The 13,272-nt window shown below is 43.3% G+C and overlaps 1 protein-coding gene across 1 annotated transcript in view; it reads left to right on the top strand.

Annotated features, from left to right (window-relative positions):
- slc49a4 (solute carrier family 49 member 4) overlaps positions 1-13,272 on the top strand; it is a 202,518-nt gene that overhangs the window by 50,229 nt on the left and 139,017 nt on the right. Inside the window, exons 3-4 of the mRNA XM_034185770.1 lie at positions 10,047-10,318; positions 13,025-13,154. Coding sequence (XP_034041661.1) covers positions 10,047-10,318; positions 13,025-13,154 — 402 coding nt within the window. The remainder of the gene's footprint in view (positions 1-10,046; positions 10,319-13,024; positions 13,155-13,272) is intronic.

Here is a 13,272-nt window from a genome sequence, read left to right as displayed (position 1 = left end):
CAATACAAAGATTATCAGTCTGTTCCTCTGGTGATGACCCATGGTAACAGACATACAGTCATGAAATTACATGAATGAGAAGCAGTGTGCTCTGATCATGTCCACATCTACTGGTCAGGTGTGTCCAGTCGGCCGCGTGCATGTTCTGCACGACACGCGTCTTGTGGACGGCGCACCACAGCACAGACACTGCGTCATGTGGAGCAGAGCTCATGTGGGTGACGTGATGGTCAGATCGCCTGCTGCATGTTCTGATCTAACGGTCTGTTTCAACCTGGGGGGCTGTCAGTGTCTGCTACGTGCGCACGCTTGCTTGTCGCCACCATGGCGATATATGTTTTTATTTATGTCCACGTAAATACAGCAATCAGACACACGCGCCTCACAGTGGACAGTTGTTAGGCCATGTCTGGCCAAACACAGTAGGTGTTGTGTAGCTGGAATGTCCAGAATGACAGATCCCCATAGCTGTTTTTGTCAGAAGCCACGCCTCCCATGACTGGAGCGCCCACACCCACTTGTCAGTGTGCGTGTTTGCAAAGTCACACTCGTTGGGAACTTAGACAAATTTCACAGCAGTACGACAGTGATTGTCTGCATTGTGAACAGTTCTATCAGTTTGAAACGTCTTTACAATTTTCCATGTTGACTTTCTGTCTGGAGCTTTTCGAACTGCAAAATGACATTGATATTGTCATTGGGTTTGCACGATCAACTTGGTCTCAAAGTAGAATTCCACCAGTTTCCCTTTTTTGCTCAATTGTAAACGGCGTCCTCATTGGATCAGTCTCAAACTACATCAGAAGAAATTCTTCACATATATCTTGATGTCTGGGGAAAAAACAAACAAAAAACAGAATTCAGATTAGCCATCGCAGAATTAGAGTCAAATGAATTTGTGCACTGTTTTTGGGACACTTTGTATGTATTGTAATATTTGTATCATATTCGCCCACAAACATCTACAGTATAATGCTGGACCTCTAACAGCAGCCTCTGCAGCAGTGATTAGACCTTGATGTGATGAAAGCGGCTCTTACATCATTAAGGGCTTTTTATATCCCCTCATTTGTCTGCATTTTTGTGTGTGTGTGTGTGTGTGTGTGTGTAGACAAACACACACACATACACACACACACACGTCGATACAGAGCAGTTGTGTGTTTAGTAACTGTCCATCAGTTGCATTTCAACTTCTCCCAGGCTGATTGACCATCTTCACAGATTGTGGGCTGCACAGGCAGTTTTATTAGTTTGAAGATTGGTTTCCTGCCATGTTGTAGAAAGAATTGTTCTGGCCTATATATGTGATGGCAGAATTGGGTCTGTCAAACTTGGTAGGTCAGAAACTGCATGGGTTGTGTGCACCTTGGAACCAGCTTCAGCTTCACTTTGACAGGGTTCATCTATACTGATTAACTTAATCATTTCTTGCTGGGGAAAAAAACTCCCTTTCTTCCCTTTTTTTCTTCACGGGCTCATCCTCATGTTTTCTCTCATCTATCCTCAACACCTTCTACATTAAAGGCAGTTTTCTCAGTCATTTTACCTGAGCTCATGTTATCAGGTACGGGGCAGAGTTTGTCTCCTCAGTTCTCTTTGAGTAATCTACCTAACTTCGGACTATAGGCTCTAGTGTGGAAAGCTTTGTTTGGAAGGGGTATAAAACAAAAATTAGGGAGAACGTGTATTGAAAAAATATACTTTATTTGTACACTGACACTGGTATCAAGATTTCTGAATAATACCACCTCTCCTCAGAGGTCATACAAGGCCACAGTGCAACGGGGTCTACATTTTGTGGCCTTCAGGTTCGGTGGATTTGTCTGTGGTAATTTCAGTAAAGCAGTGTGGTGTTCAAATACTTATTTTTCTCACTGTATATATATATATACGAGGGCTGTCAATAAAGTAATGGTCCTTTTTATTTTTTTCAAAAACTATATGGATTTCATTCATATGTTTTTACGTCAGACATGCTTGAACCCTCGCGCGCATGCGTGAGTTTTTCCACGCCTGTCGGTGACGTCATTCGCCTGTGAGCACTCCTTGTGGGAGGAGTCGTCCAGCCCCTCGTCGGAATTCCTTTGTCTGAGAAGTTGCTGAGAGACTGGCGCTTTGTTTGATCAAAATTTTTTCTAAACCTGTGAGACACATCGAAGTGGACACGGTTCGAAAAATTAAGCTGGTTTTCAGTGAAAATTTTAACGGCTGATGAGAGATTTTGAGGTGATTCTGTCGCTTTAAGGACTTCCCACGGTGCGAGACGTCGCGCTGCGCTCTCAGCCGCCGTCGTCAGCCTGTTCAAGCTGAAAACCTCCACATTTCAGGCTCTATTGATCCAGGACGTCGTGAGAGAACAGAGAAGTTTCAGAAGAAGTCGGTTTCAGCATTTTATCTGGATATTCCACTGTTAAAGGAGATTTTTTTAATGAAAGACGTGCGGACGGATCCGCGCGTCGGGACGCAGCCGACGCGGTGCGGCGGCACAGGAAAAACACCTCCGTGTTGATAACCATTTGTAAAATCCAGGCGGCTTTTGATGGCTTTCAGTGGAGTGAGTATATGAGAAATTGTTTAACAGGCAGGACATGTTCCAACTTGTCCTTAAGGCTTTCAACAGAGGTGTTTTTCCTGTGCCGCTGCGCCGCGTCGGCTGTGTCCCGACGCGCGGACCCGTCCGCACGTCTGTCATTAAAAAAAATCTCCTTTAACAGTGGAATATCCGGATAAAATGCTGAAACCGACTTCTTCTGAAACTTCTCTGTTCTCTCACGACGTCCTGGATCAATAGAACCTGAAATGTGGAGGTTTTCAGCTTGAACAGGCTGACGACGGCGGCTGAGAGCGCTGAGCGACGTCTCGCACCGTGGGAAGTCCTTAAAGCGACAGAATCACCTCAAAATCTCTCATCAGCCGTTAAAATTTTCACTGAAAACCAGCTTAATTTTCAAACCGTGTCCACTTCGATGTGTCTCACAGGTTTAGAAAAAATTTTGATCAAACAAAGCACCAGTCTCTCAGCAACTTCTCAGACAAAGGAATTCTGACGAGGGGCTGGACGACTCCTCCCACAAGGAGTGCTCACAGGCGAATGACGTCACCAACAGGCGTGGAAAAACTCACGCATGCGCACGAGGGTTCAATCATGTCTGACGTAAAAACATATGAATGAAATCCATATAGTTTTTGAAAAAAATAAAAAGGACCGTTACTTTATTGACAGCCCTCGTATATTGTTGGGAAAGTGTCAGTACACGGACCCACAACAGGGGGCGCAAATGAACGGACAATGAAGAAAGTCAAATAACAAGGCTTTACTGTTGTGAACACGCACAACAAATACAACAAATCACAATTTCGGTCTCAAGTTAAATTCCAACGGTGTCGTGTGGGCAGGCTCGACGATAGGAGACGTCTGTCCAAGACGAACCGGAACCACCCGATTTCCTCTGCCACCGAACCCCGGGAATACTGGAACCGCCAAGTCCCGAACTCCCAGGTGGTCTCTGCCTCCGCTCGTCGGATCCGGTACTGCTGGCGAGGAACAGACACAGTCAGACGTGGGTGCGGCTGCACCCAACAACACGTGGGGTGGAAAACACCACCTCCATCTCTAATCAGAAAACAACACTGTCTAGTAACTAGAATACTTATCGAATACGTTCCTTTCACAAATGATGAAGGGCTGGCTGAGTTCGTTACCTCCTTGGTAGAGCGATATCTCGGCAAATGAGGTGGAGATGCCGTCCTGCTGATATACCTCCTCAGTGATTGGGATCAGCTGTCTCCAGTGATAGATGACAGCTGTCATCCTGGCTGCTCCCGTAAGGCGGCAGCGCCCTCCGGTGCCTGGAGCCCGCACTCCAGGCAGGGCGCCCTCTAGTGGTGGTGGGCCAGCAGTACCTCCTCTTCAGCGGCCCACACAACAGTATATATATATATATATACATATGGTTAAATTCATACATTATATATATATATATATATATATATATATATAATATATATATATATATATATATATATATATATATATATAATGTATGAATTTAACCATATGTGGATCAGAGAAGATCCTAAATAAATTCAAACCTCTGTACCCAGTTCTTAAGAATAGTTCAAGGACATCCTTAAAAGCCCAAAATTACCATGACATCCATGTCCATGATGAGTGTATGTTAACTTCCAACCATCTTATTTAAAACCATCCAGGCTGTCTTTGAATTTTAAACTGAGGTTATCAAGGTCACTCCTTTCTTCCACATATTTATAAAGGCCATCTGTGCTGGCATGTTTTCTTTTTCCTTTCTCTGTTTCCTCTCTTCTTTGCCCCATTCTTGATTCGTCCCTGCCAGGCCATCTCAGATTGAATAGCGTCCTTATTGACCTCACAGACAATCAATCAGCCATGTCTCCTGCGGCTCAGTCAGACACGTCTGGGGCGGACGAGGGTTTTGAGGTGTCTGATGTCATCAGGGGACATCTCGGAGCACATCTGCCTCAGACAGCTCTGTCTGAACTTACACCACTTCTGGGGCCATTTATTCACGCACTTCCATTGCCAGAAATAATTACACCAAAAATTGAGGGAGCATACAAGAAAGAAACTCGCCCACTAAGACAGCCAGACAGCTCTGACAGTGTTACAGTCTTCTGTGGCTGAAAAACTGTGCACAGTGCAGCGTTTAACTGTTGCATCACTTCACAGCCTCATGGTGGAGTCAACTAGAGAAAACAAGAAAACAGAATAAATCTCAACTTCTGGCAAACTGTAGCTCTGATTTCATGTCTTATTTTTAGAAAAAACTTCTCTGCACCAGTCCACTATAAAAATCTGTAACTGGTGATGCAACAGTTTTTCCAGCCACAGAAACCCAACATTCCTTCTGAGTTGTCACGGGTGTCTTGAAGGCTTTCCTCACGGGTGTCCTTCAGTTTCTCAAAACTGCCTACTTCAGATTTACCGTGTGATATCATACTGTTTCTGTTTCTTAATGTTTGATGTACAATCCCAATTCCAATGAAGTTGGGACGTTGTGTAAAATGTAAATAAAAACAGAATACAATGATTTGCAAATCCTCTTCAATTTATATTCAATTGAATACACCACAAAGACAAGATATTTAATGTTCAAACTGCTAAACTTTATTGTTTTTGTGCAAATATTTGCTCATTTTGAAATGGATGCTTGCAACATGTTTCAAAAAAGCTGGGACAGTGGTGTTTTTACCACTGTGTTACATCACCTTTCCTTCTAACAACACTCAATAAGTGTTTGGGAACTGAGGACACTAACTGTTGAAGCTTTGTAGGTGAAATTCTTTCCCATTCTTGCTTGATGTACGACTTCATCTGTTCAACAATCCGGGGTCTCCATTGTCGTATTTTGCGCTTCATAATGCACCACACATTTTCAATGGGCGACAGGTCTGGACTGCAGGCAGGTCAGTCTAGTACCCGCACTATTTTACTATGAAGCTGTTGTGAAAGTGTCGTGATACAGACCCACAACAGGGGGCGTTAATGAACGGACAATGGATAAGCCAAAAGTAACAATTTAATGTTGTGAATCGCACAACGACGTACAGACAATAACAATATGGTGGACTGTCAATTATACACCAGGTGACGTGTGGGCAGGCTCGACGATAGAAGACGCCTGGCGAGAGAAGAGCCGGATCCCACACAGCTTCCACCACCAACGGAGCTGAAGAACACCGGAGCCGCCAAGCCCTGCGCCCCAGGTGGCCGCTGTCTTCAGCAGTCAGACCCGGTACTGCTGGCAGAGAACAGAGACAGTCCTGATGAGTGTGAGTTCGCACACTCAGTAATCCCAGTCTGTATTCAGTAAGGAGGGAGCACCTCCACCTCCAATCACACACTCGTGCAGCTCCTGTCTAACCACTTATCTGGTTGGGGTGTGAAGCGAAGCCGTCGCTGATCACACCAAACGCCAATCCCACAGATAAGACAACACCCACAGGAAAACGGCTGCAAAGAAGATCAGACTATTAGTCAGTGTTAAGTACAGCAGAGAATATTACCTGAATGGTAGCTGATTTCTCGGCGGGGAGGTGGAGTTGCAGTCCGGCCTTTATGGTGGTGGTGATGAGTAGTGGATGAGTGACAGCTGGTACGGATGATGAGTGACAGCTGTCACTCCTGGTCGCTCCGACGCCCTCTCGTGCTTGAAGCCCACACTTCAAGCAGGGCGCCATCTTGTGGTGGTGGGCCAGCAGTACCTCCTCTTCAGCGGCCCACACAACAGAAGCCACACTGTTGTAAGAATGTGCAGAATGTGGCTTGGCATTGTCTTGCTGAAATAAGCAGGGACGTCCCTGAAAAAGACGTTGCTTGGATGGCAGCATGTGTTGCTCTAAAACCTGGATGTACCTTTCAGCATTGATGGTGCCATCACAGATGTGTAAGTTGCCCATGCCATGGGCACTAACACACCCCCATACCATCACAGATGCTGGCTTTTGAACTTAGCTCTGGTAACAAGCTAGATGGTCTTTTTCTTCTTTTGTCCAGAAGACATGACATCCATGATTTCCAAAATAATTTGAACTGTGGACTCATCAAACCACAGCACACTTTTCCACTTTGCATCTGTCCATTTCAAATGAGCTCGGGCCCAGAGAAGGCGGCGGCATTTCTGGATGTTGTTGATGTATGGCTTTCGCTTTGCATGGTAGAGTTTTAACTTGCACTGGTAGATGTAGTGACGACCTGTGTTAACTGACAAGGGATTGAAGGTCACGGGCATTCAATGTTGGTTTTCTGCCTTCCCGCAAAGGTGTAGAAAGTATTCCATATTCTCTGTATCTTATCGACTGTAGATGATGGAATCCCTCAATTCCTTGTAATTGAACGTTGCGAAACATTGTTCTTAAACTGTTGGACTATTTTTTCATGCAGTTGTTCACAGAGTGGTGATCCTCGTCCCATCTTTGCTTGTGAATGGCTGAGACTTTTGGGGATGCTCCTTTTATACCCAATCATGAGTGTCCTCAGTTCCCAAATGCTTATTGAGTGTTGTTAGAAGGAAAAGTAATGTAACACAGTGGTAAACATACCACTGTCCCAGCTTTTTGAAACGTGGTGCAGGCATCCATTTTGAAAATGAGCAACATTAAATATCTTGTTTTTGTGGTGTATTCAATTAAATATAGGTGCAGGTGGTATGCAAACTGGTTTTTGTCTGTGGAGAAGGTGCTGGCAGAAGAATCCTTCACCCTCATCAACATTATTGGCTGCACTTGTGGAGGATGTCCACGTGCAGGCCTAATGACTCGCAGCACCTGTGGATGATGCTCACGTGCAGACTTAAGGACTTTCAGCTGAAGCAGATAATTAGATGGCATTCTGCATTTAAGCCATGAGTGGTTCAAGCTGAATTGCCGGGAACTCGACCTTGTGACGTTCGTTTGTGAGACGCTGAGGACCGCGCCTGGGTTTGACACATCGTGCCTGTGAAGGAGGACAGGTGAGGGACACATGCTGTCAGCACACATCAGAGGTGATTGATTGTCTAAATAAGTGTTAATAGTAATTTGGTATTTTGTTACGCAGTATATTTGAACATTGATGAGAATTGTGCAGTTCGCTTCTCACGGCCGTGGCGTGCGGACTGATGATCCTCCACCTGTTGTGGGAAGCTGCTCATTTACATAAAGCTTAAAGTCAGACCTGAATGTGTTGCTGATAGCGTGTGCCTTTGAAGGATATTAGTTGTAGCTGTTGACTCACCTCTTCTATCCTTCACAGAGTCAGTTTGTCGTGTCCACCTGGGGGGTGTTTGGCGGTGAATTTGAGTCCAGAAGCGCCGGGCTTCGATCCCTTTGGGCACTGGAGAGCGCACCGTCCTTCACTCCGCCAGACAAGCTATATATTATGTTGTACACAGTTATTGCACGGAAAAGGAAATAAATGTTTTGTTTTTGGAACCGCTTTCTGGTTATTTAGCGCTGGGTTCAGTCAGACGCAGATCCGCTCCTCAACCCGCATCGGCACATAACAGGAAACTGTGCCTGTAACAACCTTTGGAAGTTGCTTCAGCATTCAGTTTTATGCTACAATGGCAGAGAGAACGGCCTTCTTATAAAGAAGACTTTGGAAATCTAGTAAGGACCTGAGCAACTCTCCAAAGCATGCGTTATTTATTTGTTTATTTATCAGTGTTTTCTCTGTGGCACTCTACCATGAAGCTGTGACTGGTGATGCAACAAGTAAACATTGTCATATGCAAAGTATGTTTGATCCAAGCCACTGAAGCTTGTAGCTTCTTCATAGATGTTACTGGTGTCTTGGTGTGTTCTTGACATGGGCGTGGCTATGAAACACATCAGCAGGTGGATTATTTTTGTTCTCTTAGAAATGGGAAACATACACAGAAATTATTGTATTTGGAACACAGTGCAGACTCTAAGTTGACAGTGTGCACACTAATATGATGTGATAGACAGATGAAAAGTTAAAGGTACTCTGCAGCCAATTTTAGGCTTAAATGTTGTTTAGCTCTCATTGTGTTTTGTACAACAACACTACCTCTAACATTGTTGACATGACATATAGGGTTCCACAGGGGATGGTCTTAGAACCCCTGCTTTTCTCCCTTTATATAGCACCCCTTGGGCACATATTGCAACATTTTGGGGTTACATTTCATTGCTATGCTGATGATACTCAGTTATACATGCTGATAACTGCTGGTAATCTCATACACATAAGTGAAAAGTTGGATGCCCAGCAATTTCTTACTTTTAAACTCGGACAAGATCGAAATGATGGTTCTTGGTCCAGGGAAACATCGACATCAGTTTGACCAGCTATCACTTAACCTAGGCTCAATACATCACACTGACAAAGTGAGGAACCTTTGGGTCACTGTTTTGTCCTTTGGCCTACACATTAGAGATATTTTGAGGCCTGCTTTCTTCCACCTGTGAACCATAGCGGATTCATCCCATCTTGTTGATGCAGATACCCTGATCCATGCATTTGTTTCTTTTAAACTGGACTACTGCAATGTTTTCTTTTCTAGTTTGTGGCAGTCCAGCATCAGGGGTCTCCAATTGGTTCAAAATCCTGTACACCTGTACCAACTTGTAGGATATGAAGACGCATAACTACAGCGTGAAGCGCGGATGTCGGCATACTGTCCTCATGTGGGAATAAATTAAAACATATCGCTTCAGCTGACCATTGTGTCAGCGCACCACAAAGCTGCTGAATATTGTGCCATACAGGAAATCACCCCATGGGATGCCCCTGTGAGGCGCATGTCACTTTGAGATTTCCCTACATTGTAATAATTAAACCACATAGCACATTTGCAGCGGATCACTGCTGATGTGTTCACTACACGAGAGCCTGGTTCTTCATGACACGGGAGCCGGCTATTCATGAGACGGGAGCTGACTTTTCATGACACGGGAGCATGCCGGCTCGAGCGCATCAGGTACAGGTAATTAATGTAAAACATGAAAGAGGACAGTGATCCACATCATTTCATTACTTCCTGGTGTACGTCTAGGCGGAGGCTAAATCTGCTCTTTATAACAGGAATTAATTATTATAAATTGTGGTGTTTTTTAAATTTTTCTTCTCCACTGCTGTGGGCGCGACTTTCCACGTGCTCGCACTGTGTTCATGCACGCAAACACGAGCATGAACGAAACAGTCGCCCCGGTTTTGTGCACACCTGTCTGAATGTGCGTTCCTCACGACAGCAGGTGAAATGTTTCGTGGTTCCTCATTTCGTTTTTGGTTCGCGAATTGTCTTCCGGTTTCTGCGTCTTATGAGTTATGTGTGAAGGAGCCCTAACTTTTGACCCCTGTACAAACTGAAATGGACCTTTCTCCCCATTTTTGCTGTATTTACGTTGCACCAGAGGTATCCTGAGGCTAATTTAATGTGAGAAAGATGCCACCTTGTGCTTTGGGGAACTGTAATGATGCTTTTTCAGCATTTCCTTACTACTTACTGAATTGGAAGCCAAATTGAAGCCTTGTTGTTGTTCTGTTCTGTGTGTCACAGGTTCATACATGGAGGTCAGTTGTTGAATGGTTTAGCTGGTCCAACCATAATGAGTGCTGGCCCTCTTCTTTCCACCACATGGTTTGCTCCTGATCAGAGAGCCACCGCCACCGCCCTGGCCACGCTCTTTAGCTACCTGGGGGCTGCAGCTTCATTTGTCGTGGGACCTCTAATTGTGCCCGCTCCCAACGGCACCCTGGCAGGCGCTCTGGTGGCAGCACCGATTTCTGGAAGCTACATCCGAGACAGGATCGAGCTGGTTATGTATGCAGGTACTAACAGCAGGCATGAAGCTGTCAGGGAATGAAGGGTCGATATCACATCATTTCAGTATCACGTCATCTTTCTCATCACACATATTTACTATGAGATGAAATGGATCCAGCAGTTACACACAAAAAAAGAAACGGTTCTAATCTTGATAACCGCCTCTCTGAAAAATGGATGGCTGCTGCTGTTTTGCTTAACTGATTCAGAAAATTAACCACAGGGAAAAAAAAGGCAAACAATCACGTAATAATAGACTCAGACTGCAGCTCTTTTTTCACCTAAGGTTGCCTTTTTATTCATTTTTAAAGAATACCTTTTGTGAACATGAAGCCTCAACTGCCATTAAATAAATAAGAGCATGAGCATTTGGAGCAATTAAAATTTATTTGTGTTGTTCTCCCGTGAGGTGGCAAACTTCTCTACCTGCTTATGAGGCAGCACAGACAGATGAACGTGTTGAGTTGGCATTCATAAGAATCATCTGAAGCTGCTGTTTGGTGAATTTATATGTAATGTTATGACAAGACAGATGGAGAATGAAAGACAAAATGTGGAGGGTGAGACGTGCCCTCCACATGCACATAGTACAAAATAGAAATCTACAAGTGTGACTCTTCATTGAAATATGAAGTAATAATGGAAGTAATGAGACCAGTAAGCCAGCTATAGACCTGTTTGTTGCAGATACCCAGGGAATCTGATTTCCGGAGCCTTGTGATACCATTTAATGATATTTTATTGACGTTGCCATAACATCACTTATTCAACACAGTAACAAATGACTAGCTGATTGATATAAGCTTTGGGTCATCTCACTAGCCAAATTGATTGTGGAGATATCCTGGAAATGTTTGTTAGACAATTATGACATAATGTATTGATGTTGTAGTGAGATGATCATGACATCGCTGTTATATCAGTGGTTCCCCAAGTGTGTGAGTGTGGGGGGGGGGGCAACAAGACAAATTAATAAAACAGTTTTTTGTTGCAACTAATGACAAAAAATTATATTTTTGAGCCTGTGTGGGCTCAAAAATATTCATATTGAATAAAGTTGGGCTCTGCAGAAAAACATTTGGAACCACTGAATTATAATAATTCAACATAAAGAAAAATGATTAGCTGATCAATATAACATTTTAGTCAACTCTGTATACCTGTTGGGTGCAGCAACATCCTGAACAATGTATTTTTGGACAGTAGCATCTTTGAAGACATTGATGTTTGACAGATATGCTCCAAAACTTAATAATAATAATCTTCAAACACTAACCCAATGAATGTGCTTTGCAAGTTTGGTGAAAATTTGCTTGCCCATTTCCTACTTACAGTAGTGTTCAGAATAATAGTAGTGCTTTGTGACTAAAAAGATTAATCCAGGTTTTGAGTATATTTCTTATTGTTACATGGGAAACAAGGTACCAGTAGATTCAGTAGATTCTCACAAATCCAACAAGACCAAACATTCATGATATGCACACTCTTAAGGCTATGAAATTGGGCTATTAGTAAAAAAAAGTAGAAAAGGGGGTGTTCACAATAATAGTAGCATCTGCTGTTGACGCTACAAACTCAAAACTTTATTTAACAGAGGGACTTTGCAGGGGATTCTTGCAAATAAATTAGCTTCACACAGGCGTCTTCTAACTGTCACAGCACTTACAGGTAACTCCAGACTGTCTTTGATCATCCTGGAGCTGATCAATGGGTGAGCCTTTGCCATTCTGGTTATTCTTTTATCCATTTTGATGGTTATTTTCCATTTTCTTCCAGGCGTCTCTGGTTTTTTGTCCATTTCAAAGCATTGGAGATCATTGTAGATGAAAAGCCTATAATTTTTTGTACCTGCGTATAAGTTTCCCCCTCTCCAATCAACTTTTTAATCAAACTACGCTGTTTTTCTGAACAATGTCTTGAACGTCCCATTTTCCTCAGGCTTTCAAAGAGAAAAGCATGTTCAACAGGTGCTGGCTTCATCCTTAAATAGGGGACACCTGATTCACACCTGTTTGTTCCACAAAATTGACGAACTCACTGACTGAATGCCACACTACTATTATTGTGAACACCTCCTTTTCTACTATTTTTTTTACTAATAGCCCAATTTTATAGCCTTAAGAGTGTGCATATCATGAATGCTTGGTCTTGTTGGATTTGTGAGAATCTACTGAATGTACTGGTACCTTGTTTCCCATGTAACAATAAGAAATATACTCAAAACCTGGATTAATCTTTTTAGTCACATAGCACTACTATTATTCTGAACACTACTGTATGTTGTCTATCTATCTATCTATCTATCTATCTATCTATCTATCTATCTATCTATCTATCTATCTATCTATCTATCTATCTATCTATCTATCTATCTATCTATCTATCTATCTATCTATCTATCTATCTATCTATCTATCTCTCTCTCTCTCCTCTCTCTTCCTCTCTCTCTCTCTCTCTCTCTCTCTCTCATCTCTCTCTCTCTCTCTCTCTCTCTCTCTCTCTCTCTCTCTCTCTCTCTCTTGCATTGTATTGCTGCTGCAACCAAACTGTTGTCAATCAAGAGTAAATAAGCTACACAATTGAGTTGGCAGTCACTTTTGTTTCTTGCATCATAGTGAGTTCAGAGGACTTCAGTAGTCTATTTTTTAATGTCTGACAGATCTGACAGTTTTATCGTTCTCCTTAATCTGTGTGTCACTGTTTTCTGACAGAGTTTGCTGCAGTTGTTTTGCTTTTTGTTGCCATCCTGCTCTGTTTCCCATCACGCCCACCGATGCCTCCCAGTGTGGCTGCTGCAAGCCAGAGGCTCAGTTACAGGAGCAGCATCTGCAGACTTCTTAGGTATAATCACACACGCAAACACCCAGTTGTCTGAAAGACCAACACCATGTGACACCTTTTGTTGAAAGCATTTTTTCAGCACATTACCCAGTATGCCTTAGACCAGATGTTGTACGGC

The sequence above is a fragment of the Thalassophryne amazonica genome, chromosome 14 (genome assembly GCF_902500255.1).
Source record: "Thalassophryne amazonica chromosome 14, fThaAma1.1, whole genome shotgun sequence".
Lineage (NCBI taxonomy): Eukaryota > Metazoa > Chordata > Actinopteri > Batrachoidiformes > Batrachoididae > Thalassophryne > Thalassophryne amazonica.
This window is presented reverse-complemented; position numbering and strand designations above follow the sequence as displayed.